The sequence below is a fragment of the Austrofundulus limnaeus genome, unplaced genomic scaffold (assembly GCF_001266775.1).
Source record: "Austrofundulus limnaeus strain Quisiro unplaced genomic scaffold, Austrofundulus_limnaeus-1.0 Scaffold295, whole genome shotgun sequence".
Classification (NCBI taxonomy): domain Eukaryota; kingdom Metazoa; phylum Chordata; class Actinopteri; order Cyprinodontiformes; family Rivulidae; genus Austrofundulus; species Austrofundulus limnaeus.
In genome coordinates, this window is record NW_013952697.1 from 96,971 (window position 1) to 100,633 (window position 3,663).

Sequence of the window (3,663 nt, forward strand, 5' to 3'; positions counted from 1 at the left end):
ATATCATATAGTGTGTCATATGTGTTGTGTTTTTTGAAAGGAAGCTGAATCTTCACTGTAATCAACACCTACAAATACAGTTGTCTGACTGGCACACCAAATTTTAGCTAAATATTTTTAAGGCGGACTGAATTGTAACTATGTTGTTTGTGGTAATTGTTCCATCTTAAACTGGATTTATTCCTACATTTAATCAGCTGCAGCTGTGCATCTAATCATTATTTTCCCACAGTTCAATTAAGTCATCCATGAGATATTTTAACACAACATAGAAGCAGCGCATGTACACAAATAAAGACGAACATTATCGCTATTCAGTCTTTGGGTTTCTTTAGCAAGATAAACAATAAGGTTACCTTGACTGTGATGAATCCGTCAAATGCAGTTTTCTCCTTGTTCAGCGGTAAAAGCAGCGGGTTGTCTTTAACTAATGAACACTCCATCATCACGGTTTGTTTAACTCACTTACAGCTGCTAACTTCTGATCAAACAGCGATCTTCACAGTAAAAACAAGCATAAAACTTAGCGTTTATAGTCATACAGACGCTTCATTTCACATCTGAGCGATAATATTTCAGCTGGTGCTGCTTATAAGCACTAAAACAACGACTGAAAAACCGAAAGTAAAATATCTCAAACCCGCCATTACAACCAAAACAGGCGACGTCACAAGGATGCATTCACGGGTTTTCAAAAGTGTCGGAATTTCTGACGGAGACGCCAGAACGCAGAAGCTGTCATCCTTCATTAGAACAACTCATAAAAAAATCATTTAAATAAATTATATTATTTAAAGTCCTAACATTATTAAAGGAATGCATAATAATTTAATAATTCATTCACGTTGCCTTTCATGCCTATGTGTTAGTTTAAGATAAATAATATCTTGTTCAGAAGTCAGGTGTTGTAGCTGTTTTGGAAACCACGTGACCTTGTGATCGGCTGTAGAAGCTGTGATGTGCATGTCGATACTGAAATATCGATACTACCGATATCAGAACTTTATGTTATAGAGTCGATACTAAAATCAAAATATCGATACTTTGAGACTTTAGTTATTTCACATAATGTATATCATTAACAGGAAAATAGTGTAAAAATAATTAAACTATTCAAATTTTGTCTAAATCATGTGGTTGGTGGGAACTACTTTTTCTTCTGCTTGAGTAATGCATAAGCACAGTGGCATGTGCTCAGTCAGCCACTCACTCTGTAGGCGTATGGCAGGTCATTTTAACATAAAATCTGTTTCGTCTGACAGTCTGTATTAAATTCTGGATGAGGGGTTCCCAAACTTTTTCATCCATGGGCCCCCCAAACAGCATTAGCTCCGGACAGGGACCGTCTTGCAAACCCACAAACAATGCTACAAAATATATAAAGTAACAACTTTAAAATACTTCTCACTTTTATTCACTATTCAAAAATGTTTTTATTTCTCTAGAATAAGAATTTAAAATTATGCTGTACAAATGTAGGGTTAGGGTTAGAAATAATTTTAGATTAAAGAAATTACTTATTTATAAAGCAGTTATTTGAAAAAAAAAAGATTTACCMGACACATTATGTGTGTTATCACAAAATATCAGTATCGGATCAGTATCGCCGATACCAGCCACGTTGTACTTGGTATCAGTATCGGAAAGAAAGTTAGCAGTAGTGAACATCACTATATTACCCGCTCAACGAAGGAACACAGAAAAACTCAACTCAAACTCTGTTTGATTTTATAGATTGAAAGTACTCTTTTGTAATAGGGTTTTAACATCAAGAATAGCACTATGGTGGTAGTATCGTACCAAAACCTTTGTGAGCACAAACAATTTGCGCGTGAGCAAATTCATATTTCGTGTGCGCAAATTAATATTGGCGCAAGCAAAAATTATATCTGCAAGAGGAGAATACAGATTTTCACAAGCGTAAATAGTGATCTGCTCGCATGCAGGTAGAATTTCTCCCTCTTGCCTCCTCCTGCTTGCTCGCTCGCCGTTAACACTTTTGGCAGGTAGTGTTACCTGCAGGCAGTTAACAGCAGTAGAGCTGAAGAACTGATGTTGATGTCTGAGATCTTCAGTCTTTGTAAATTATATTGTGATGTTATTGTGATTGTAATATTATGATGTCAAAAATTGAGTTTACACAGTGACTTTGCTGTTGTAAATTGTATTTTACTGTTGTGGAAACACAGTTGTACTTAATCATAATTTAGTAACGAACTAAAAAACAACCAGTCAGATTATATTATACTAATACCATCATCCCAATGCCAAACAATGTCATTTCACATTGGTCTATCAATACAATAACAGTAAAATAAAATGCAAACTGCAATAAATTTGTGTAATTTTTTTTTTGTATTTTAACATTCTGAAATACTTTCATAATTATCTGGCTTCTCTGTTGCCCTGCTCCAGCACTAATGCACATTATGGCCAGGTTTGGATCTGCTATACACAAAAAAGGTGTGTTCTCATGATCAGTATGACAAAACATTATTTTCATGCTGAACTGGATGATCATTGTGATAGCTTTGCTTTTAACTTATTGGAATCTAAGATGTTTAAGAATGAATGTTATATAAGGACTTCTTAAACGTATTGTTTATCTTACACAATTCTGTTAAATTCTCAGTTTACCTGTCATACTTAAATGTTTGAAAGACCCCAGGATGGACTTGGGAGACTGTTATGGACTAATTATTTACATCTCATTTACAAGGGCCCCAGCCAATGGTCGGATTTCCAGGACGCCCGTCTGAGGTTCCTCACCAGGATGTGGTCACCAGGCCTCAGGTTGTGGAGGGGGTGGTCCGCCGGGGTTGGGAGAGCAGCTTTTACCTGCGAACGAACACAGTCGAAAAGAGAGGACAATTTAGAACAGAAGCCCAACATCTTATCTTCACACAGATTTGTGATCTCCATTTATCATTTGTTGTTTAACTTGTCTAAATCTGTTAACTTAGAAGTAAACGCCTATCGGCATCTTCTTTGATCTGCCTTGTCTTAATTTGCTTTACTTAAGGTTCATTTATTGACAACTTAAGTTAACACATTATCCAAGATAAGGTTCTGATGGCACATAAGTGGTACATGTCACACTGGGAGGCAGAACTTGTGTTGTGATACCTTGTCTAAGTTTTGGACTTTTAAGTTTTTTAAATTTTGACATGTTTTTTTTCCTTCATCGATTCTTCTGATGTGTAATGATTTTCTATTTGTCTTTAAGCCTTTTTCCTGTTGTATCTTGCATTTTTTGAATGTATATGTGTTATGAATTTCGGGCAGGAATGAATCCATGATGCAGGCAGTTTCAAAAGTCAAAATTTATTTAAACAAAAAGTGCACAAGGGTAGCTCAAAAAAAAAAACTCACAAGGCTTGGTAGGGCAGGACAATACAGAACAATGATCCGACAGGGAAGTGAAGACAACACGCAGAATTTAAAGGTGAGACTAACGAGCACAAACAGAAATCACCTGGGAGAGAAACATGAGGAGCAGGTGAGAGTGGGCGGGGCTGGAGCAAAGGCAGACAGGAGGAAGAAAACAGACAACAAGACAGAAACTAAAATAAAACATTAATACAGACAACAATCATAAAAACATATTACCTTCCAACACTCAGGTAAACTTTGTTAAGAGAGACAGTTGTTATTATCTAAAGG

The 3,663-nt window shown here is 36.1% G+C and overlaps 1 protein-coding gene across 3 annotated transcripts in view; it reads right to left on the bottom strand.

Moving 5' to 3' along the window:
• fancl (FA complementation group L) overlaps positions 1–3,663 on the bottom strand; it is a 52,416-nt gene that overhangs the window by 41,977 nt on the left and 6,776 nt on the right. For 2 of the 3 annotated variants that reach the window (XM_014021493.1, XM_014021495.1), the window contains exon 2: positions 2,770–2,838. In XM_014021493.1, the coding sequence (XP_013876947.1) occupies positions 2,770–2,838 (69 nt within the window). Of the gene's footprint in view, positions 1–356; positions 661–2,769; positions 2,839–3,663 lie in introns of those variants that run through there. The other variant, XM_014021494.1, reaches the window with a different exon arrangement.